We start from the raw sequence: 22,450 nt of genomic DNA, 5'->3' as shown, positions 1-22,450 counted from the left end.
GGGACATCTTCATGGAGCTTAATGAAAAAACATCAGGCCCATTTAGATGACTGACATCTGTGAGTGTGTGAAATTCAGTTCAGTTTGATTAAATTCATGTTGGACCTTGGTGGAGGTATGTGCTCAAGAGTACCTTTCTAGTTTTTAGTTTATTCCTCAGTTGCTTCCTTCCTCATAAAAGGTAGTCTTCCAGCTCTAAATGCCATTTTGTCGCCTCACTGAACTCACTGAACTCACCAAAACACGAATAACTAGTTGAATGGAGTAATGTGGGAACACACCCAAATTTAAATAAATGCTGTTTTTCCTGTTCATTAGATTCTACTGACATAGCTTTAACCCTGATGGTGCTATCATCTCATATCTTTCTTATAGAAGGCTTCTTGCTTTTCACCTACAGACGTGGGACTGACATGCTGAACCAACGTTCATTTATGAAAAATGTCAAAAGAGGTGCTGCTCCATAGGAACTGCATGAGGCCAGGGGCCCCTTTTCTGTTTGAGGGTCATATCTGGCCCATGTACTTGGAGCAAAAAAACATCTTTAATATATTTTGTTGTATTTATACTACTCAATGTCTATGTAATCCATGTACTTTAAAGCAATTGTATGATATTTTGAAAAATATACAAATTTACATTACCCTTGTCGATAGTTGGAGGTTAAAAAGAAGTTAAATTATGGTACTACTTGTTTTTGCCGTTGTTGTTTCTTTCCTCATGAGACATATTCCTCCAGCTTTTAATACTATTTTTTTTAATGCACCTAAAGACGCATAACAAGCTAGTCGAATGGCGTGATGTGTGAACACTCCCAAATTGCAATAAACTGTGTTTTTCCTGTTCATTCCATTGCATGGATTTCATGAAGTCACGTGTTATTAGTCAGGCCGGTGCTTGTCAAATCCAACCCCCAGTTCAATACATTAAATACAAGCTCTGGCTTTTATCTCACCAGCTCATTGTTTTCCTCCTCACTATCTTTCCCCCTTTGTGTGTGCATTTATTTTTGTATCCCATCAACTTTGATCTGTTCCTACTGAGAGCGCTTCACCTTCACAAGGGCTCCATAAATCTCTCTTGATCTCTCCGTGGATGAAAAGGCAGGTCCAGAATATGAACAAGCATCCAGCCCGCCTGGGCCCTAGTCGAGCACGGCAGCATCTGAAACGTCTTTCATCTGTTTGCAGGAGCGTGTTCGCTCACACAGACACAGAGGATGGTTTAGATTACAGGGAAAACCAGGTTCGGTGTCTGCACTTCTTGAATGTTGATATGCTGCAGAGGCTTTGTGTTCTTAAGTGGTAGCTACTAAGCAGACAGACCTGTTTCATCATGGCTGCACTTTATAATCTGTGGTCAACAACAGACTGATAAGAGACTGTCCCACTGAATTATATAGATTCAGGAGGCGTCTTTCAGTCCCATCAGTATAAACTGTCCTACGAAACTCTTTCCCTGTGCTGATAACTCTACACGATTTAGTCTTATCTACTCTTTGTTACGACTGTATTAAAAATATCACATTGCAATACACCTTGAAGCTTTCATGATACTGAACATCAGCTCTGCTGCAGCAGCTGTGAGCAGGAATGGAAATACCTCCCATATCAGAAGTCACAGTGGATTACCTTGAAAAATTACGGCACACACAATTCACTATGAAGGTGACGAAAATAAATATTGAAAAAATAAAAGAATGGAGTCTCACCAGTGAAGGTTGCACTGACTTTACTTGCAGCTGGTTCCTGGATTTGGAGCTTTTTCCATTTTTTGTTGACTATATGACTTCATTCTTCTGAAATATATATAAACTGCATTAAATTGATCTTAACACACCGTTTATATAATTTATTCTGGGTAATGTGAACCCACAGAGGCTAAAACCGGTTTCAGATTTAAAAAACCTTTGATGCTGCTTATATATACAGTCTTTATATAGTGATTTTAAATACAACTGGTCTTATTTTAAATGGTTTACCCCTTTTTTTAAACCTTTAACTTCTCTGGGACAGTCTAATCAGGATTCGACACAGTACATTGTGACTTCTGATCTTTTTACCTGGTTTCAGGTGGTTAAACAGAGGAAACTTGTTCATGTCGTCACTTCGTGTTTGCTCGGGACGACGCTGCCCCCTTGTGTTCAAGGGAGAAAATGCTGACGTATTTGTATTCAGGCGTTTAGGTGTCCGTGTGCCAAACAAGCGAGGTCCTGACAATATTCGCCCGCATTGCAGGGAAATGTAGTTTTACCGCCGGCTCCCTCCCGCTTCCTCTCCACTCTGCCTCCAAACTCTAAACACTTCATCTCCCAGAAACCATTGCTCGCTTCAGCTCGTGTCGGGCAACATGGCGTCTGCTTGAAGCGTTTATAAATCGCAAATAGTTTGTTGACAAGCGAGAAAAGGTGAGTTTTAATGATGTAAACGACACATTAACCTCCTGGTTTTTATTAAATGTAAACATTAGACTCTGCTGAAGGTTTGAAACGTCGCTGTTTATTGAAGAGCATTAGCTTTCTTGCTAAGTTGTTAGCTAACGTCAGGAGCTAGCTTGTTTCACGATATTCACTACATTCATTCTGCAAAGGCTGAGTTTCTTTATTCTGTTTTCCTGCTCGTTAAAGAGCTTATTTAATTAACTCTGTGATATCTACATAAGAAGTTGATCAGCTTTGAACTTAAAGGAGTGACGTTTAATTAGTGTGTGCTATAACAGAGCATCCATTCACTGTTTAAATGTCTAAATTGCATTGAACAACATACATCTCAAAACCGGATATAAACCATGATAAACAACATAGATTAAGTCACAAAGTTATCAATCTTTAGTTTTTCAGTTCTTTTTGTGCACACATTTACTTCGTCTCATGCAGATGTGTGTATACATTCACCCTTTTCTTTTACACATGCTCAAATCTCCCTACACTTTTTAATCTGAATTCATATTTGCGGATTTTTGAAAATTGGCTGCTCAAGGCACGTTATTTAATTAAATGGGTCAAATTTGTATTGTTTTAAACTCTGTTTATGCAGAATGTAGTATAACAATAACTCTGACATTTTCTTTTGTTTAAATACTTAGATTGATACATTTCTACATTATGTTACAAACTGTTTCTAATCAATCTTGTTGTAGATACTATAGTAAATATGACAAGTCTACTTCAGCAACAAAGTACCACAAGTGATGGTCACCAACTAGTTTTCAGAAACTACCATCAGGTGTTATACGTCACATGTTATGGTCTGGTGACTTGTGTGTACAGAGAAAAAAACATATAATTTTGTATCCGTCTTTCCAGATGGCGGCAGACTCCGCTGACAAGAAGGATGCGGAAACCTCAGCGACCAAAGACAAGGGGAGGAAACGCAGCAGCTCACGAGACAGAGAGCGGAAACGGCGAACGTCTCGGGAAAGAAATCGCTCCAAATCTCCAGAAAGGTAACAAACGCAGTCACAAACTCATATTTAAGTCTCCTCAATCCTCACCAACTTCTACCTAATCTCTTCTCCCAGGAAGCTTCAGTCTGTTAGTTATGGAATTAAATAATGTAACATTGTGTCTGACTTGTTTCATTGGTATAGAGACCGTCGCATGCCAGACAAGGACAGAGGAAGAGGCAGAGAAAAGGAAAGAGAGAGGGGCCGTAAGGAAAGAGATGTCCATCGACGTGATAAAGATCGTAGCAAGAGGTCCAGGTAAGTGAAAGCTGAAATACAGAACTCTGTGAAATGGATGCTTTAATCCAACAGCCTCACTGTGTGATGTTGCCGACAGATGTCAAACTTTATGATCATTGACATTTCCAACTTGGACAGAATCTTGTAAAAAAGGTTTGATTACACCTGTAAAATTTGTCTGTCATTCTGCTTTGAAAGGAGTCTCTCACCAAAGTCAAAGGAGGCCAAGCTAAAGAGAGACAAGGATATTAAAACAGAAGAGGAGGAAGATGGAAAAAACAAGAAAGAGAAGGTATGAATTTGTTTTGAATGAATCTTTCAATAGTGTTGAAAGATTGTTATTTTGAGTTTTTAACATGTGTTGCTTCTGTGCAGGCCCAGCCTCTGTCGTTAGAAGAGCTTCTGGCCAAAAAAAAGGCAGAAGAGGAAGCAGAGGCAAAGGTGAGAAGTTCCACGAGGAATGCAATTTATTTTTCCTTTTTTTGTTGCTCCATTGTTTTTCCTTGCTTATTTTTTAATCTTCCTTTTCAGCCCAAGTTCCTGTCCAAAGCAGAGCGAGAAGCCGAGGCTCTGAAAAGGAGGGCGGCACAGACAGAGGAGAGGAGGAAGTTGACGGAAGATGAGAGGAAGAAGAGGAGGACGTTCCAAGACATCGGGAGAAAAATGATGGGTTTGTACCAGCATCCGGTCTGTTCAGTTGTAGACAGTCAGCATGTTGTTGTATGTTGATAATAAATGAGACTGTCTGTTACAGAGGACCCCCAGGAAAGGGAGAGACGAGAGCGCAGAGAGCGAATGGAGCGAGAGAACAATGGGAATCAAGAAGATGATGGAAGACAAAAACTCAGAGAGGAGAAGGATAAAGGCAAAGAACTTCAGGCCATCAAGGTTTGTCATCTTAAACTCTATTTTTGTTTTATGCAGATGAATATCTCCAAAACCATTTGTATTTATCATCTAAGAAAACTATTGTTGGCAAATTATATCCAAAAACTTGAAATTGAATGTGTGACTGCAAATTTGCAAAGTTTAGGCAGCGACGGATGATTGATTGATCTAAGTAAACGTCTAAACTTTTGCAGGAGCGTTACCTGGGTGGCGTCAAGAAACGTCGGAGGACTCGTCACCTGAATGACAGGAAGTTTGTGTTTGAGTGGGATGCCTCTGAAGACACATCAGTCGACTACAATCCAATGTGAGTCACCGTCAACCTCTTGTTGAAACCTTATTTCTTGAATTTAAGGTTTTGTTAAAATATGTAAACAACACAATCTGTCCTCCAGTTACAAAGAAAAGCATTCAGTGCAGCTGTATGGAAGAGGCTTCATCGCTGGCATCGACTTGAAACAGCAGAAAAGAGATCAGTCAAACTTCTATGGTGACATGATGGAGAATAGGCGGACGCTGGAAGAGAAGGAGCAGGAGGAGTGAGTAACCCATTGAAGTGATCAGCTCAAAAAACTAATGCAGAGTGTATATTCAATAAAATTGACAAGAAAACACAGCTGTAAAAATGTGAGTTTGCGTCACTTCCATCTCTAAACTATCAAATCTTTCTACTCCGTTCAGGGTGAGACTGAAGAAGATGCGTAAAAAGGAGGCCAAGCAGCGCTGGGACGACAGACACTGGTCCCAGAAGAAACTGGACGAGATGACGGACAGAGACTGGCGAATCTTCAGAGAGGACTACAGCATCACCACCAAGGGAGGAAAGATCCCGAACCCCATCAGGAACTGGAAGGAGTACTCGCTGCCTGATCACATCCTGGAGGTCATCGACCAATGTGGCTACAAGGTCAGATCCCTGAGTCCTAGTTTTCATAAGAGGAATACAGAGTGGTGGAGGTCAACTGTGAATATTTGACCATCTTTAAACAATGTAATTTTGATATATTTTTGTATGATGTTGGTCACTGCAGAGATATAATGCTTCGATATCAAAATATAGAGGTGAAAGAAAAATAATCATTAACTGAAAACTGCTTTATGCTGTAACCGAAGCGTCCACTGAACATCTTTAGGTGAGTAACTTAATCGCTAATGATATATTTTCTTCTTCAAATCCAGGATCCAACACCTATTCAGAGGCAGGCCATTCCTATTGGCTTACAGAACCGTGACATCATTGGTGTGGCCGAGACTGGCAGCGGTAAAACAGCTGCTTTCCTGATTCCTCTGCTTGTCTGGATTACCACCCTGCCGAAAATCGACAGGTAAAACCATCTATGATCTGTTAAACACAAATAAACTCACCAATTAGATTATCAAATCTTTTTTTAGCTTCTATGTCTTTTCACTCACATTAACTTCCTCCTCTGGGTTGTTGCTGCAGGATTGAAGACTCTGACCAGGGTCCTTACGCCGTGATCATGGCCCCGACTCGTGAGCTGGCTCAGCAGATCGAAGAGGAGACGTTAAAGTTCGGCAAACCGCTCGGTATCCGTACAGTAGCTGTTATTGGAGGAATCTCAAGAGAAGACCAGGGCTTCCGTCTCAGGATGGGCTGTGAGGTGAAACATTCAGCAGATACACTTGTGTTTATTGGAAGAATATAAAGGAAACAGTAACAGCATCATTTAAGTTAGGGTGTAAAGTTAGAATCCAGAGCACTAAAGTCTTTCCTAAGCCTGTAAATCAGTCACATTGGTTATACTGGGTCACTTTTGTGAATAATCTAAGAAATGAATAAACTGTTCTTCTTTATACTCTTTCAAAGATATTTTCTTTACTATCGAAGTAACGTCTGAATCACTAATTCTCTGGGTTCTTTTTCCTCATCTATTCAGATTGTGATCGCCACTCCTGGTCGTCTGATCGACGTGCTGGAGAACCGCTACCTGGTCCTGGGGCGCTGCACCTACGTGGTCCTGGACGAGGCCGATCGTATGATTGACATGGGTTTCGAGCCCGATGTCCAAAAGATCCTGGAGTACATCCCAGTGACCAATCAGAAACCTGACACAGAAGAGGCTGAGGACCCTGAGAAAATGTTGATGAACTTTGAATCAGGAAAACACAAATACAGACAAGTATGTTTATCTTTTATTAAACAGGACACTTCTGTAGGTTCCCAGTGCTCTCACGTCAATGTTTTTTAACTCTGTATCTGATTGTCCCTTGCAGACGGTCATGTTCACAGCTACTATGCCTTCGGCTGTGGAAAGACTGGCCAGGAACTACTTGAGACGTCCTGCTGTGGTTTACATCGGGTCTGCTGGCAAACCTCACGAGAGAGTGGAACAGAAGGTCCTGCTCATGTCAGAGGGAGAGAAGAGGTTAGTCGGACACGACGGCAAACTGTAGACACCAAACATCCTGTTTCATACCTGTGACATACTGAGTGTGGTGGATTTTGTTCTGTGTGATGCAGGAAGAAGCTACTGGAGGTGTTGTCTCATGGTTTCGAGCCTCCCATCATCATCTTCGTCAACCAGAAGAAGGGTTGCGACGTGCTCGCCAAGTCTCTGGAGAAGATGGGGGTGAGTCACCTTGGATTAGACCACAACTTTACCAAACTATGGTGTCACTGTTTGATATTTCTCTCTTTTATTATAATCCCTGTCAAAATATACAACACAATTGAATCTGAATGGTCTCCTCCTCCTCCTCACAGTACAATGCCTGCACGCTGCACGGTGGCAAAGGACAGGAACAGAGAGAGTTTGCACTCTCCAATCTCAAGGCCGGAGCCAAAGACATTCTGGTGGCCACAGACGTTGCTGGTCGAGGTATTGATATCCACGACGTCTCCATGGTCCTGAACTACGACATGGCGAAGAACATCGAAGGTAAGAGGCCTCACTCAGTGCCTGGTTTCCTCAGAACTCACTGTCTTTCTTTAGGGTTTCTATTTTTCTTTAATTTGATATTCATTCGATGAAAAGAGTCTTGTTGTTAAGAATAGAAAAAATGTTCAATACATATAAAGGACTACATCTGAATGAACCCATCCTTGTTAGTATTTCACTCTGTAACAATATACTCTTCCTCTATTCTCCTCCTCTTCCAGACTACATCCATCGTATCGGTCGTACGGGTCGTGCTGGTAAGAGCGGTATGGCCATGACCTTCCTCACCAAAGAGGACGCGGCGGTGTTCTACGACCTGAAGCAGGCCATCCTCGAGAGCCCGGTCTCCAACTGCCCACCGGAGCTCGCCAACCACCCGGAAGCGGCGCACAAACCAGGAACCATCCTGACCAAGAAGCGGCGCGAGGAGACCATCTTTGCCTGATCTACCGTTTCAGACAGTTTCATCATGTTGTTTCTTTACACATCAAGGGATTTGCTCTCCAGGTTGACTTTGCCAATATCTTAAGTTGTTTCTCACCTTGCCTCCCGGTTTTGCTTTTCGTCTTTTATTCCAGTTGGGACAGAAACGGACAAACGCTTTCAGAAATCCACAGCAGTGGTTTGGGGATGGATGGCACCAGGGCATTTCAACGGTGTACGAACGTGACCCCATGATTACTTATCAGGACACTGATACTGTGAACTGTCAAGATTCTGCCCTTCACTTACTATCAAATGTGACAAATACCAACAAGGATGTGAGAGTAGATGTGTAGTGAGTACTATGTTGTGTATTTTTTAATTGAGCGTCGTCAATTGTCATAATCTGAGTTTCCTGTTCAAGAGACCAAGAGAGAAGATACAGATTTTCACAAATACATCAGCTGGCTAAACTGTAGTAAAGTGTTTTACATATAAACATTTGTGTGAAATCTGTGTCTCATTGTCTAAAGATTTAATGTGAAATGACTCAACATCTGCATGATCCAGTTCTCTGCCAAAGTTTTGGAGATTAAGTATTTAAGATTTCCATATTTGTCTCGTTCTAATTCGGTGAGACTGGTTTGGAAAATGGGATGTTGCACCACATTTTCAATCAAGATTTAAATCCATTTGTGATGAGTTGTTTTAAATCAAACCTGATTAAAATACCAACACACATTCTGGAAAAAGTACAGTAGATGAGTTTTAGAGTTGAAAATTAGAGGGAAAAACGGAGGCTGGACCAAATACTGAAGTGAAGTACAGCCGGTTCCTTTGTTTGTATTTAAAAATAATTGGCCGACAGTGCATTTTTACCTGCTGTCATCAAACTGTACATTACTCAGTACTTAGGGCCTGCAAATTTTGATCCTGATCACTTTCACCAAAAGCTAATAATCAAGTGAACGTTGTCCAAAGTTCATGTCTTTTTATTATAAAACTTCCTCTCTGATTCGTACAGAAAAAGGCAACGATTTACTATATATGTAAGGAGATTTGAAAATCTGAATAATTTGGAGGTTTTTCTATGGTCTGCAGATAAAGGTTTTCACAGTTTTACACATGAGGACTTTGGATTGTCTCCATTGTAAGCATGTTAAAAAGGGAACTTTTCTAGATCAGTATGAAGTCCAGGACTGATCCCAATAACCAAAACATGTTTCAGTGAACATATATAGCAACTGCTGACTAGTGCTTTAAGACACATGAAATTGTGCCTCTATCCCCTAAAGGTTTCAATGTATGCTACTAATACAAGTCAATCTAAAGCCGAGTCATTTGTTCTGCAGTTGCTTGATCATAAACTAAAAGTTGGCACAAGAGAAAACTGAGTTTTTATTTTGAATGTTTAAACCAAATTTCCTGACGATCAATCTAATAGCTGTTCAGTTGTTTCACTGACTTTCAAAGTCAGGAATATCCACCTTACAGTGGCAACAGTGTGTTGTAGGATAAATCACCTGGAAACTATTGGTACAAAACTTTACACCACGACATCCGACTCTTGGTTACTGAGACACAAGGAAGGACCCAAAACAGTTAAAAGTACATAAAATGTCATGTTTATTTTGTTGGAGTCATATTTTTTACTCATTGTTGTAAATCTATTTTCAAATAGAAAGCATTCTATACAGCATCAGGCAGGAAATGTCTCACTTTTTACACGTCTGCTGTCTCTTCTGATAAATAGAGGGAAGAGGCGTGTTGGGCCACGCTAGCACGCTGTGTTAGTCTGGTGGATACATCGTTATACTTAGTGCAGTTATTGCATTACAAAGCAACCATCCCCAAAGAAAAGTAGTGCAATTCTTTTTTTCTTTTTTGTTTTTCTCTACTCACACAAAAGAGGAAGTCCAGATGGTCTAAGGCGTTTAAAGTTTCTCAATGTTCGGCTTCGTATTGCATACAGAATAAGACAGAGGAAACAAAATAATAACCCTTGTAAAAATTGTGCTTCGTAAAATTGAAAAACCTCAACTGCTTTTTTTCAGTTGCTAAATTGGTCCGCTTTGACAAACAAACTCTGCCAAACTATGGTGAAAATAACTAATTGGTGAACTGAGACTTGCTTTAATAATTCACTCATATTCCTGTTTTAATCCTAATGACAAATTAAAAAAAATTAAAGCACAGGCCTGATCTGGGGCAAGTTTTAGTGAGTGACTTCTAAAAGTGCGTGAAACAGAGGGTCCACCCAATATCAGGGGAAAAAAAAAGTTGTGTGGATAAATCAACGGATGCATTCAGATTTTCGGTAGTCGTGTTGTTAGTGGTGTGAGGAGTGAGTAGCCCCAAAGACAAGACCATCACTACGAGACAACGAGGAGAATCAGAATCAATGCATTTACTAAAATACTTAACCGTAAAAAGAAACAATCAGATTTTCATGCAACACTTGCATAGATTTTTTTCTTCTTTTTGTTTCTAAATCATGCTGATTTTTTTCCTTTTCTTCATTTTTTTCCTTTTTTAAATCTTCAAAAATATACAGCACACTAGAGATAGCGATACCTGTGAGACATGGAAGCAGTAAACCAGTGAAAGCAGACTGGGAACACAGTATCGACCCTGTATGTGAACACAAGCAGGTTCCTGCCGAACTCGTCTTCGGCTCGTGGACTTTAGAAATGGTGCAGGAACGGAATGACTTTGTGCCAGTGGTGCTACGAGTCCTCCGGGAGCACGATACCCGTTCTGTGCGTGAACTTGAACTTGAGCGATGAGCGTGTAGGACTTACACCTGAGGATCCGCCTTGGTTAAAAAAGAAAAGGCAGCGGTAAAACTGCCGTACACAAAATGTGACGCGAATGTCTAAAATCAGGGGGTGGGTGTGGGGGAAGAGGTGAGATTTATGTGTGGATGCTACAATCAATGACGTGCTACAATCGAATTACAGGGCGATCGGTTTGGGTCGGAGGTGCAAAGAAGGCGTGCGAGCTTACATTCTCTGAAGACTGGATCTGTGCTTGGAACATGTCGGGCGACTCGATGTAAACAAGCAAGTTTTTCCGGCAAATAATTCATCCTGCGACAAAGACGTCATTCCCTTTTCTCGGTCGTGTGTTTTACATTCTCTGTGCCCGTGTTGAGAGAGTGATTGTGCAACAGCAGAGACAAGTGATGCCCGGACCGACACTGGAACCGCGAGGGACACGGACACTTCGCCGCAGCTTCGTACTCACACCATGTGACAGAATGACAAACTGTACGTGTGTCTCCCGAACGCCGTTTACCGCCGTCATGTGATGGCAGCGTTTTTTTCTTTTTTTCAAACAGCAAACAAGTCAATATTAACAGAATCAAACAAACCAAGAGATAAAGTAGCAATGGAACGAAAGCAGGTGGCCATTCAGTATATACACTGGAATCAAATGCATTACTATTCCTCATAAAATGATTCAACAGTAGAACATTCCTACATTAGCTTCATTCAGTTCCTGTTCTGACGTCGTGTGCAAATAGTCTTAAAATAATTATACTCATGCAATAGTAAAGATAGTTAAAAGTCTTAGGAAGTTTAAGGCCAGTATATGAGACATCGTACGATAGAGAAACCTTAGGCAAAGCAGCTAAAGTTTGAGTTGGAGTATCGGCTGGTAGCCTGAACCGTTCCCTTGCAGAGGTGAGAAGACTCTTCTCTAGACGCCTCGACCCTGGAGAGGTCGTGACATCCACTCGGTGTAAATTAAAAACTGGGAGTCTGGAAGAAGTGTAAAGACTAAACACCTGAACCGCTTCATAAACTGGGAATCTATAACGTAAAAGTTTGGAAGTTTTAGTTTCTGTTTTTCCTAATCGTTAAATGTTGTGTTGGGGTTCTTGGACTGGCGGAGGGCTCGGGGGGGATCTCCATGCTGAGGAGAGCGGGTGGGTGGGGGGGCCGGGTGGTTCCTCAGTAGGTGTCTCTGGGCCAGGGGCGGCTGCGCTGGCGGTTGTTCCTCTGGTTGTGACCCTGCTGAGCCTCACGCTGGAGCAGCCTGTCCTGCGACTCGTGCCCATTGGCGCTGTGAGCGCTGCCCACGTGCCCGCGCTGAGCCGGGTACATGTCCCTGTACGTGCGAGCATGGCAGGGGGAGGCAAACTCATCCTCCTCCCCTTCCTCCTCCTCTTCCTCTTCCTCCTCCTCCTCCTCGTCCTCCTCGACCCCCCTCGGGCATGGGCTCCCCCTGCGGCCGCGGGACAGGGAGTCGCTGGCCTCGTCGGATGGCATGAGACTGTCCTGCTCCAGGGGGGAGGGGGCCTCCTCACCCACCTCTTCCTCCTCCTCACCCTCCGGGGCGGCCGCCTCCTGGGGCTGCGGCTGGTTCTGGTTCTTGTTCTGGAGGATTGGAGGAGCCACGGAGGAGGAAAAAATAACAAAAACACAGAGTCAAACGAAACTCTGAAGCAGGACGACATCTCAAAGAAGCTTCACACTTTGGACAAACTCTTTTTTTTTGTTAAAAGCTCAGACACACAGAGGGTGGAGAAAACAAAGCAACGCTCCATCAAGAAGGAGTTTGAAGAGAAGGTTCAAATCTCTGTTAGAACACTCACATTCCCAAATGTGCAGAGGAACCTGTCCTAGCTTGTTCAGAATGTAATAAAAACAAAACAAATGCACAGTCCTGCATTTGAAGTCTTGTGTGAGGTTATTAATATATAACTTACAGAACTTTGAAAAATTTCTTGTTATTTAAATAATGAATATTGTCTTTAATTTCCTGAAGTTTTGTGCAGAACGGGGGGTTATGGGAATCATATCAGTGGAATCACTTTTGGCTGGGATCTATTAACAAAGGGTAGAACCAGCAGCAACAACCACAGAGACCTGGGACTCATGGATATGAGCGGGTCAGAATGGTTTGAATAGGTGAAAGTAAAATCTTTTAGTTCTGTGATAATTACAAATACTGCCACGATGTCAGATATTATGCCAGTTAACAGCAGTCGTCTAAATAAATCAGCTCTAACAAATATAAACTATAGCATGAATCCCATCAATTTATCCAGAGTGTGAATGCTCCATGGATTGCAATTTTATAGATTTATTTTGTATATATATTATACTTATGCCATTGAGTTTTGTTGGCTGTACAGGGCTGCTACAACTGAAGGGAAATCTTTGCTGATATTTAAATGCAAAATGCAATTCTGCTTATATTTGTAAACACAGAAATACATAAATTCAAACAAGATCTGTAAAAGAAAATCTAGGTTTGAGCATGTTACATGTTCTGTGCCTCTCCTCTAGGTGGCGGTGTTAACCCCTGACATGCAGCGGTGTTGTGTCTGATGTGATGTGTCTCTTCAAAGTCCTTTCAGTGAAGTGTTCACAGCGTTTTATCCGTGTGTAAACACATTAATACAGATACTCAACCAAAGAAATGCAAGTGAAACACTTGGATGGATGGTCAGGGGGGTTTCTCTCACACATAACATGTTACTGCACATCATGGTCTCAGTTTATTGTTGTGTAGCTATTGTGTGTAAATATATTTCCAGAGAATATATTATTTAAGCTCCGATCATACGTCATTAATTCGCTCGGTCATTCCAGACAGCATAATGTGCCACTGTGAGCAGGGCCGCCATTCACAAAGCATGCTTGGAAAAAAAGGGAAATAAAAAAGAATCACCAGCGAGACTTTGACTTATCACACAAACTCCAAACACAATGCTCTCCATTATGGGGTTAAAGTAAAAGCCCGAGCTCGACTGCTTTGTGAATTCTCTCCCAGGCAGCGTGTGGAGCAGCTGTGATTCACCTGAGACCATCAACGGAAAAGAAAAGAAGGCAGGATGCAAGAAAAGGAAACACGCGCCATCTTTTCTGTGGTGAGATCTGAATGAATAAAAAAAGATGCTGTTCATTCGCCGTCTCAGCCGCGGCCGGTCGTGTTCAGGTGTCGGTGCTGGGTGCGTAGGGGGGGGGACTGTTGGGGGTGGGGGGGTGGGGGTCGAGAGTGCAAATATATAAACCCTACTACTTACCCCGGTTTGTACGCGATCATTCAATTAATTCCTGTGTTTCAGAAAACTGCAAAAATGTTAAGCATGGATGAGTGAGAGGACAAACAAGACAACCTGGGACAAATCAAAACACAGGATCGGAGGTGGGGAGAGCCGGTCAGGACAGGGACACACAACACGTTCAACAACAGGATTCTTTAAACAGTATCGACAAAGTTGTACAACAGATGAGGATAAACTCACCTGTAAGCTAGAGATGGCAGAGGGCGGGGTCATCAGACTCTGCTCCAATAAGGGATTGAGAGGCGTGTTTCCTGGCAGGTGAGTGGCGCGCCAGTAGATCTCCAGGTATTCAGCCAAGTGCTCGCAGGCGTCTTCCAGCTGGTTCTCGTCCAAAATGACATCAAACATATCCTGCGCGGGCACAACCACACACAAGTAGAGAAGAAGTTAAGACACAAGTAGAGAAGAAGTTAAGACACAAGGAGAGAAGAAGTTAAGACACAAGTAGAGAAGAAGTTTAGACACAAGTAGAGAAGAAGTTAAGACACAAGTAGAGAAGAAGTTAAGACACAAGGAGAGAAGAAGTTAAGACACAAGTAGAGAAGAAGTTTAGACACAAGTAGAGAAGAAGTTAAGACACAAGTAGAGAAGAAGTTAAGACACAAGGAGAGAAGAAGTAAAGACACAAGGAGAGAAGAAGTTAAGACACAAGTAGAGAAGAAGTTAAGACACAAGGAGAGAAGAAGTTAAGACACAAGTAGAGAAGAAGTTTAGACACAAGTAGAGAAGAAGTTAAGACACAAGTAGAGAAGAAGTTAAGACACAAGGAGAGAAGAAGTTAAGACACAAGGAGAGAAGAAGTTAAGACACAAGTAGAGAAGAAGTTTAGACACAAGTAGAGAAGAAGTTAAGACACAAGTAGAGAAGAAGTTAAGACACAAGTAGAAAAGAAGTTAAGACACAAGTAGAGAAGAAGTTAAGCCACAAGTAGAGAAGAAGTTAAGACACAAGTAGAGAAGAGGTTAAGACACAAGTAGAGAAGAAGTTAAGACACAAGTAGAGAAGAAGTTTAGACACAAGTAGAGAAGAAGTTAAGACACAAGTAGAGAAGAAGTTAAGACACAAGTAGAGAAGAAGTTAAGCCACAAGTAGAGAAGAAGTTAAGCCACAAGTAGAGAAGAAGTTAAGCCACAAGTAGAGAAGAGGTTAAGACACAAGTAGAGAAGAAGTTAAGACACAAGTAGAGAAGAAGTTAAGACACAAGTAGAGAAGAAGTTAAGCATTTAATCTCAAATAGGATCGACAGAAAATTTATCTGAAAGTTTTTATCGATTTCAAACAAAAAACAGCAAACACTCCTCCTTGAGAGTTACAGGGCGCATTTCTCTCAAAATCGAATAATTTGGAATAATGATTACTGTATATTTTTTATTTATAACAATTAATTTCAGCCCAAGGATATTTACTTTCAGGAAAGAAAGCTGTAACCAGCGTCACCACAGGCCAAACAACAGCCTAAAACAAACAGGCAGGATCAGGACTGCTACTGTGTAAGTCATATATAAAATTTATTAAAATAATATTATAATATCTTACAAAAACTGACCAGCTGCATCATATTAGTCCAAAAAAATGAGTGACACTCGCTCGAGTGCAAACACTTTATCTTACTTTATCTAACTTATAAGATACATATAAGTAACCTTGGTGAGGGCGAGAGAGTCTGGGAATGAAAACCAGTGGATCTTTTCCCCTTGTAAATATGACCTGCTGGTTTTAAATGATTTGTCTAAATTGATTAGGATCCACGTTGCTTTATAACAGATTCAGATTGTGTTAAACAGATTTAACACAGAAGTCCAGCCGCTCCCTCCACTCACCGGAGGACACTGAGAGAGTTTGTCTGAAGCCATCAGCTGCACATTCAGGTGTTTGCTCTGAGACTTTCCCCTGGATTTGATCAGCCTCTGGAGCACCTGAGAGGAAAGTAGAGAGAGCGTTACACAGATCAAAACAGAGATGAGGCTGCCTGAATCCGACCGTCACCAGTGAGGGAATCTACTGTACCTTTGGTGAGGAAACTTTAACGTAGACGATGATGGGTGCGAGGGAAGTTTTGGCGAGCTGTGCAGGATGGTTGATGGTGTCGGCGTCCAGCACCACCAGCTGCAGAGTTTTGGCAAGTTCGAATATCCTCTCGATCTCACTCTGAACCTCGGCTGCACAGAGACGACACAAGTTTAAAACTCATCGTATTCCACAAGATATTAAAATGTGCACAGGTAGGATTGGAAACCGTCAAAAACACAAAACTTTGACTAAACAGGCAAATGAGCAGTTTTTCTTCCCAATTTTTCTTTACTCATGGAAAATATAAATGGGGAACCTAGCGTATAGAACCCTGATGAAATGCTGAGAAGGTATTTAAATGAGAAAACACAGATACTGTGCGAGTGTAATTGTTTTTACCGAGGCTGGAGCGAGTGTTGGATCTCTCCATCATGGGCCTTTTGTTAAGGACGGACCTCTTGGCTAAAGACAGGTCGGCAGTTACACGGGTGATTGAGATTCTGCAAAACAAAGTCACGAGAAAAAGGATCAGGCAAAACCTCTCTATCAAATAAATTAGAAACCTGATTTTCATAACTGCAGCAGCTATTCTGTAACTCCTCCGTTTCACTGACCTTCCATCGAATCTGTGTTTCAGGAAGTCAAAAAGGGCTTTCTGCATCATGTCCGTCACCTTGGGGGACAATGAGACAGACATCACTTTAAAAAGACCGAACAGGAACCAAACAACAAAACATAAGCTCAGATGTGAACAACAGCTGAAACACATGCAGCAGTGCAGGGACAATTTGCACAGAGTGTGAGGCGGTCGCTCTCCAGCCGCTGGAGGTGAAACGGGGGAGAAGCTGACCTCATAGCCCTTCAGCGATGGTCCCACGAGGACCACCGGCCTCATAGAGGGCACCACGTCGTAGGGAGGGACGTGTTCCTGCCAGGAATAGGGGGAGGACAACGGGAGAGGGACGAAGAACAGTGGTGAGAAGAGTGGTTGGGTTTGTTTGCTGTGAAAAGCTACATCTATAATCAGGGTTTCTGCTTAGAGAAGACTTTTAAAGACCCTGAAATCGGATCCATCTGTTTCATATTTTTAATTCTCAAAAACAAATAGACAGATTTATAAAACTATATATAGAAAGCTGATGGGTGAATTCACTAATAGAAAAATAATTGAATAAGTAAATTTAAGTTTTGTAACTCATAAGTAAAATATAAGTACATGAGCTTTAATACTAATACTAATAATACTAATTTGAGGGGTCTGATTTCAACACTTGACTCTGTCCCTTAAAGTCAGAATCTGTACATTATTGGAAAATACTGTTTCCTAATAAAGTGCAACAACCTACCTGTTTTTGCTTCTGTTTGGCTTGTAAAAACAAGGATCAGAATCAGGATTAGAAAGCGATTCATACATACACACATTCCTACACACACATCTTGAACTAATGAATCAGTGTAGGGAAAAGGAAAGAAGACTGAGGTGAGATCGGTGTCTTTTCCAGATGAGGAAGATTTGTGGTACTCACATTCACCTGCAGATGGCGGTGTGGTCCTCCAGCTCCCAGTCACCATGTCTCCTAAACTGGAGGAATTTCCTCCAGTTTTCCTTCAACAACACAAACACAAAAACATCATAATAATATCGGCACAAACACATCATACTTATATTAACAGAAACACAAACAGATCATACTATTTTTAACACAAACACTTAATTATAATATCAACAAACAGATCACACTTATATCAACGCAAACACATCATACTTATATCGTCAAAAACACAAACAGATCATACAAATTTTTACACAAACACATCAATCTAATATCAACACAAACCTATCAAACTTATCTCAACACAAACACAAACCCATCATACTTATATGAACACAAACACAAACAGATCATACTATTTTTAACACAAACACATCATTATTATATCAACAAACAGATCACACTTATATCAACGCAAACACATCATACTTATATCGACACAAACACAAACAGAACATACTAGTTTTTACACAAACACATCAATCTAATATCAACACAAACCCATCATACTTATCTCAACACAAACACAAACCCATAATACTTATATCAACACAAACACTTGGACTGACCTCTGTCTCTGCTCGTGCTTCAGTCTCATGGCCTCCAGTCGGAGAGGACTGGGGATGAAGGTGATGTCCGCTCCCTCCTTGACGAGCCGACCGATCCACCAGTCATTATTGTACTTCTGTTAATGCAACAACAGCAGCAGCAGGTCACTTATCACCTGTTGTGTGTGCTTGTAAAGGAAGGTGTGCTCATCCTCATCAGCGACAGTCACTCACTTCTTTGATGTGCAGGAAGTCTTTGGCATCGAAATTGACTGCAGCTCCTTGGACGGGACAGTCGTCATCCAGAGCTCCACAGTAACCCACGTTGGTCTTTACTGCAAACGCTACAGGTTTGGACTGTGGCAGCGAGAAGTGAGAACGAGAGAAACACCGGTCAGTGATACGGGACGAACATGAACTGACCCAGTACTCTGCCAAAATTAGGGGTTAATTTTATTGTTAAATCTACTTCTGAAAACTTGTTCCCCCCTTAACCTAATCAATTAGAATCTGTAGCTCAGATAATGTGGATTCAATATAAAACAGTTTATATGCATCTCTAATAGTTTTAGAACACAACATCCTCTGTATATCTGTCTGTCCTCAAACAGAGAATCCTACTTTGTTCTTCCTGACGTTACTTCTGTCTTATTATTTCCAGCACCTAAGTTTTCCTGAGGCAGTGGATGAGCACATTTGTCTTGAGACGTCTCCTACACACACTCTAACGTATCAAACTGTTGACTGCCGCGGTGTGAGTCAGTGGAGAATCTACCTTAGCTCTGTCGAGCTGCAGCTGTGCCTGGCGCTCGGCTTCACGCCGATACGCCTCGCGGTCCTCCTCTGCTGACAGGTCTGAATCCGACGGTCTACTGGTGTAGGAATCAGCCGACCCCTGTCAGGAGAAAGGTGCATGTGGTGCTATTAACATTGGGGATATTATGAATTTTCATGATTTGCTTGTTGTGTTACTGCTTTCATCTGTTTTTTTGGTCTGCAGTCCGCTTGTGTGCAGGTGTGCATTCAAATGCTCTGTATTCATGAACACATTCATATATGTGTGTGTGTGTGTGTGTGTGTGTGTGTGTGTGTGTGTGTGTGTGTGTGTGTGTGTGTGTGTGTGTGTATCTCCAACACAATGCGCTGCTCTCCCACACCAGCCATCTTCTGGTAGACCAAATATAGCACAAAGGCGGCAACTGCTTCCTCTTCTCTCCTGCTTGGCCCCAATCCATTCCATCATCCCCCACAGTGCAGCACATATACATCCTTTCCTCCCCTGTTTATTCTCCAGGGACTTCTCCTCATTAGCAAAATATATGCTGGTTATCATTTTTCATTGTAAGCGCTTTAAGGACACATCCCAGCGATGCCTCGCACAATATGCTGAGAGAAGATGAAGCAAACACAGACACAGTCAAAAGCTGGAAATCGCTGGATAAGGTGCCGCTGCTCTGGCTTTCATTCAGAAGACTGCGATCGTTTTTTATTGAATATCAGTGTTATATACTGTAGATCTGAAATGTATTTATCAGGAAGTCGGCGAACTCAAAATATAACTCTTTATAGGTATTTTAATCTTTAATAAAGAAAAAATGCCCAAAATGATTTAGTTCAAGCTTCTTAAAGTACACATTTTTGGGCTATAACCTGAAAAACAAGACATTTAATGATTTAAATGACATCATAGAGCCTGGAGAATTATTATGGGCATCTTATAGACAAAGGGAAAAATCAATTAATTGAGAAAATTTCGAGTTTAAATCAATAAAGAACCAAACTGATGCAGCTGTATTGTTATGGTCGCTCACAGTGACCATTGTGCTGATATCCAAAGAGAAAATGAGAAAAAAACGATCTGTGTGTGAGTGTGTGTGAGTTTGAGTGTGTGTGAGTGTGTGTCTGTGTGTGTGTGTCCAATATTTTGCTTCGCTGAAGGAACTTAGTCCTGAATCTGTCAGCACCGAGAGCTGCTGCAGCAAAAACAAACCCGAGTCAGGCGTGAGAGGAAGGCGTGACGGGAAACAAACAGAGAGAAGTGATGACTGAAACCGACAACATAAGCTCAGATAATCCTCTCACAGTTAACTGCAGTATTCACAATTACATTATTACACTGCACGATGAGACCAACAAGCATATTGTAAGCTAATATGAGATAGAACACAGTTTTCACTCTGGTTTTCCTGTCCTTCCTGTGCACGGACTTAGTCCTGGTCATCCATCTTGCCAACATATACAAAGACATCCTCTGGAGGACCAATTAGCAGCTGCACAACAAAAAACACAGAAAACACAGCGGCCGGACGTGGAGAACAAACCACCACCGTTTTCTGTCTTTGCATTTCAGAATGCATATGTTCAATGTAAAATAATAAACCTTTATCTACAGCTCCGCTTCAAGCCCCCCCGAAAGGCAGCAAGCGAACAGCTCCTCTTGTTTCTGTTTTTTTTTTGTATGTGTCAATGTTAGATAACTAGATCTGATTTTCAGCAGCTCTGCAAAGCAACACTGCACCAGAGCAGCACCGAGAGAGAAGAGGAGGGTGAGGAGGAACAAGATAGATAGATGGATAGATGGATAGATAGATAGATAGATAGATAGATAGATAGATAGATAGATAGATAGATAGATAGATAGATAGATAGATAGATAGATAGATAGATAGATAGATAGATAGATAGATAGATAGATAGATAGATAGATAGATAGATAGATAGATAGATAGATAGATAGATAGATAGATAGATAGATAGATAGATAGATAGATAGATAGATAGATAGATAGATAGATAGATAGATAGATGGATGGCTGGATGGCTGGATGGATGGATTGAGATATGGATAGATAAATAGATTAACAGATAGATAGATAGATAGATAGATAGATAGATAGATAGATAGATAGATAGATAGATAGATAGATAGATAGATAGATAGATAGATAGATAGATAGATAGATAGATAGATAGATAGATAGATGGATGGATAGATAGATAGATAGATAGATAGATAGATAGATAGATAGATAGATAGATAGAATGATAGATAGATAGATAGATAGATAGATAGATAGATAGATAGATAGATAGATAGATAGATAGATAGATGGATAGATAGATAGATAGATAGATAGATAGATAGATAGATGGATGGATGGATGGATGGATGGATGGATGGATGGATGGATGGATGGATGGATGGATGGATGGATGGATAGATAGATAGATAGATAGATAGATAGATAGATAGATAGATAGATAGATAGATAGATAGATAGATAGATAGATAGATAGATAGATAGATAGATAGATAGATAGATAGATAGATAGATAGATAGATAGATAGATAGATAGATAGATAGATAGATAGATAGATAGATAGATAGATAGATAGATAGATAGATAGATAGATAGATAGATAGATAGATAGATAGATAGATAGATAGATAGATAGATAGATAGATAGATAGATAGATAAGGGGGTTGAACATTGTTGTAAAGAAATCCTGAAAAGAGAAGGATGTGTACAGGGACGCAGAGTGACTGACGTATGGCGGGAGGGGCGAGAGAGAGAGAGAGACGGGTATAAACGGTTTATATGACGAGATAAAGCGAGGCTATCTCGGGGGGGAGATGAGATTAGAACATAATAAAATGCTATGAAGGAGCGGAGTGAGACCCAGATATCCATCCTCGTCGCAGATAGAAGAAAAAAAGTGTGTGTGGGGGGGTGGAGGGAGGTGGAGGAGGAGGAGAAGGGGGGGTGGACCATGACCACGAGAGACAGAGACACAAAGATAGCAGAGAGAGACTCGTACCTGGCTGATTAGGAGGACGGCGCTAGAGCCGGATAGAGACATGAATCTGAGGTTTTTCTCACTGCTCTGTCTTCACTGGGAACACAAGCTGGAATAAATACTGCGATTATGTCCAAGGGCTGTTTAATCATGTTAGAACACAGACAGCTGCAAGGCCGGCCTGCGATTGTTCGTTCCTTATTAATGTTACGGACATGAGGCGCGTGGACCTCTGCTCTGCACACGCCTCTGTCCCACGGCCGCCCGTCAAACCCTTCAGGAACACGGCGTCACCAGCAGGAAACTGCGCATGTTGCAGGTTCTGCACTGCAGAGTGGAGCGGGTCTCGGTGCATCTTTATTGTCTGGTCTGAGGATGTGTGTGTGTTTTTTGTTTCCTCGTAATTTTCCCGTCTGGAGGCTAAATTTAACTCTGTTCCTTTCCTATTCTGCTTCTGTGATTATTCTTTACACACTGCAACACTGATGGCCTCAGCTCCACAGGGAGGGGCCGGCGGGGGGGGAAGTGTGTCATCCAGCGAGTCCAGTCCTCCAGAGGGACGAGT

General features: G+C 41.6%; 2 protein-coding genes across 3 annotated transcripts; one reads left to right on the top strand and one right to left on the bottom strand.

Annotated features, from left to right (window-relative positions):
* Positions 1-2,337: 2,337 nt before the first annotated feature.
* On the top strand, positions 2,338-8,407 carry ddx23 (DEAD (Asp-Glu-Ala-Asp) box polypeptide 23). The gene is made up of 17 exons (XM_061074107.1): positions 2,338-2,407; positions 3,305-3,444; positions 3,589-3,702; positions 3,883-3,976; positions 4,060-4,125; positions 4,216-4,354; positions 4,439-4,572; positions 4,767-4,879; positions 4,968-5,111; positions 5,254-5,479; positions 5,752-5,897; positions 6,017-6,194; positions 6,471-6,713; positions 6,808-6,959; positions 7,055-7,163; positions 7,298-7,472; positions 7,694-8,407. Exons 2-17 carry the CDS (start codon positions 3,305-3,307, stop codon positions 7,915-7,917), a joined length of 2,397 nt encoding a protein of 798 aa, XP_060930090.1. The 5' UTR covers positions 2,338-2,407; the 3' UTR covers positions 7,918-8,407.
* Positions 8,408-11,851: 3,444 nt separating this feature from the next.
* Positions 11,852-21,948, bottom strand: LOC133005272 (voltage-dependent L-type calcium channel subunit beta-3-like). Of its 2 annotated transcripts, XM_061074907.1 has the most exons (13): positions 21,907-21,948; positions 18,861-18,980; positions 18,320-18,442; positions 18,107-18,222; positions 17,517-17,590; positions 17,331-17,350; positions 16,835-16,912; positions 16,599-16,657; positions 16,384-16,484; positions 15,982-16,133; positions 15,795-15,890; positions 14,155-14,325; positions 11,852-12,223 (listed from the first exon to the last, which is right to left on the bottom strand). In XM_061074907.1, the coding sequence occupies exons 1-13, from the start codon at positions 21,946-21,948 to the stop codon at positions 11,852-11,854; spliced, it is 1,524 nt and encodes a 507-aa protein (XP_060930890.1). The 2 variants fall into 2 exon arrangements, with proteins under 2 accessions (XP_060930890.1, XP_060930891.1); XM_061074908.1 differs by lacking the exons at positions 18,320-18,442; positions 21,907-21,948 and having other exon boundaries at positions 18,861-18,974.
* Between the last annotated feature and the right edge of the window lie 502 nt (positions 21,949-22,450).

The sequence above is a fragment of the Limanda limanda genome, chromosome 7 (assembly GCF_963576545.1).
Source record: "Limanda limanda chromosome 7, fLimLim1.1, whole genome shotgun sequence".
Taxonomy (NCBI): domain Eukaryota; kingdom Metazoa; phylum Chordata; class Actinopteri; order Pleuronectiformes; family Pleuronectidae; genus Limanda; species Limanda limanda.
The sequence above is the reverse complement of the archived record's forward strand: the minus strand, read 5'-3'. Positions and strand labels throughout refer to the sequence as shown.

Coding starts and splice junctions, on each gene's coding strand:
- ddx23 (XM_061074107.1), top strand. CDS start 3,305: ATGGCGGCAGACTCCGCTGACAAGAAGGATGCGGAAACCTCAGCGACC. Junction 3,703..3,882: donor GATCGTAGCAAGAGGTCCAG/GTAAGTGAAAGC, acceptor CTGCTTTGAAAG/GAGTCTCTCACCAAAGTCAA. Junction 4,126..4,215: donor AAGAGGAAGCAGAGGCAAAG/GTGAGAAGTTCC, acceptor CTTCCTTTTCAG/CCCAAGTTCCTGTCCAAAGC.
- LOC133005272 (XM_061074907.1), bottom strand. CDS start 21,948: ATGTCTCTATCCGGCTCTAGCGCCGTCCTCCTAATCAGCCAG. Junction 17,351..17,516: donor GACCACACCGCCATCTGCAG/GTGAATGTGAGT, acceptor TGTTTTTACAAG/CCAAACAGAAGCAAAAACAG. Junction 15,891..15,981: donor TTAAAGTTTCCTCACCAAAG/GTACAGTAGATT, acceptor CTTTCCTCTCAG/GTGCTCCAGAGGCTGATCAA.